General features: G+C 28.0%; 1 protein-coding gene across 1 annotated transcript; it reads right to left on the bottom strand.

Annotated features, from left to right (window-relative positions):
• Positions 1 to 9: 9 nt before the first annotated feature.
• On the bottom strand, positions 10 to 894 carry Phum_PHUM621370 (uncharacterized protein; the record flags this gene model as incomplete). Its single annotated transcript, XM_002433236.1, has 2 exons — positions 10 to 494; positions 723 to 894. Coding segments are annotated over 2 exons (657 nt in total), but the record flags the coding sequence as incomplete, so codon positions are not given.
• Positions 895 to 1,323: the final 429 nt, after the last annotated feature.

Raw genomic sequence — 1,323 nt, 5'->3', positions numbered from 1 at the left:
TAAAGCAACAGCTTGAAGTACACTGCTGTACCCTCCAGGCAAGACAATATTCCCTCCTTGGAGTTCTATATAACTACCTAATTCTATTAAATTCACTTCGTTCATATCATTACAACCAGTAATACAAGTTTCTCTTTTCAAAAGAGAATCAAAAATTAGCTGTTTTATGTGCTTTTCTTTATTATCATTAATTCTGTCTAAATATAAAGCAACTTCTAATTTAATATGATCTCCAACATTAGATATTCCTTCTGGTGGCAAAAATTGAGATAAAAAATATTCTTCACACCTTCTTAAAAAGCAAGTGTAAGCCTCATACACTTCTTGCAACATAAGAAAAGGGATTTGACTTCCATCTTCCATTACAGCTAGTACTTGGTGATCTTTTGGTGTATGTGTTATGTCAATAAGTCCATGATTTAAGGCTAATTCATACATGGGATTCCCTAGTATACCATGAATATAATTTGCTCCCATTTCTAATTTTAAGTTCCCTAAGAAAAAATTAAATCGTCATAAACTTAAAAGAAATCAATTTTAAGTAAATTTATTTTAATGTAAAAGTTATTTGAAAAAGAAAAAATTTAAATGTCCAATCCTAGGTAAAATATTTGGAATTATATTTTAAACATTACATAACTTGAAAAATATTCAGAAAATCCAATAATAAATATTGTATTAAAAGTATTAATTAAAGTATTAAAAGTAAACAGTGTATTCACCCATTTCATATGCTTCCACTCTGCCTCCAATTTTATCCCTCGCTTCCAAAATTTTAAAATTCGTTATTCCCTTTTTAACCAATGCATCCCCAGCTGCCAGCCCACTTATCCCACCTCCAATAATAATAATTTGAAATAAATTATTATTGTTATTATTCTTAACTTCGGCCATGACGGCCGTCGTGGTATTAGAAATTTTTAATTACACGAATTTATGATAACGTTGATGAAAATCAGCTGTATTCTTCTACAGTCAACGTTAATCTAAAAACAAAAAATCATTTTTTCACGTTAATTTAGTAATTTATGGATTTTAATAATTAAAAATAATGTCTTTAGGTAATGAATATTTATCAAAGAAGAAAATTAGATTTAGAACCAATTCAAATAACTACGATCGTTTAGAAGATATAAATAACACTGAAACAAACGGTAAGTTACAAAAAAAAAAAGTTCATACGTTTATTTTTTATCCAAAAATTCTCTATTGATTGTTTATTTTAATTTATTTCAGATGTATCTAAACCTTCGTTACTTCAATTTTTAAAAGTCGAAGTAACGAGGGGTTTTTGTTGGAACATGACGAAGAGAGGTATACAAA

The sequence above is a fragment of the Pediculus humanus genome, genomic scaffold (assembly GCF_000006295.1).
Source record: "Pediculus humanus corporis 1103172108959 genomic scaffold, whole genome shotgun sequence".
Lineage (NCBI taxonomy): Eukaryota > Metazoa > Arthropoda > Insecta > Psocodea > Pediculidae > Pediculus > Pediculus humanus.
This window is presented reverse-complemented; position numbering and strand designations above follow the sequence as displayed.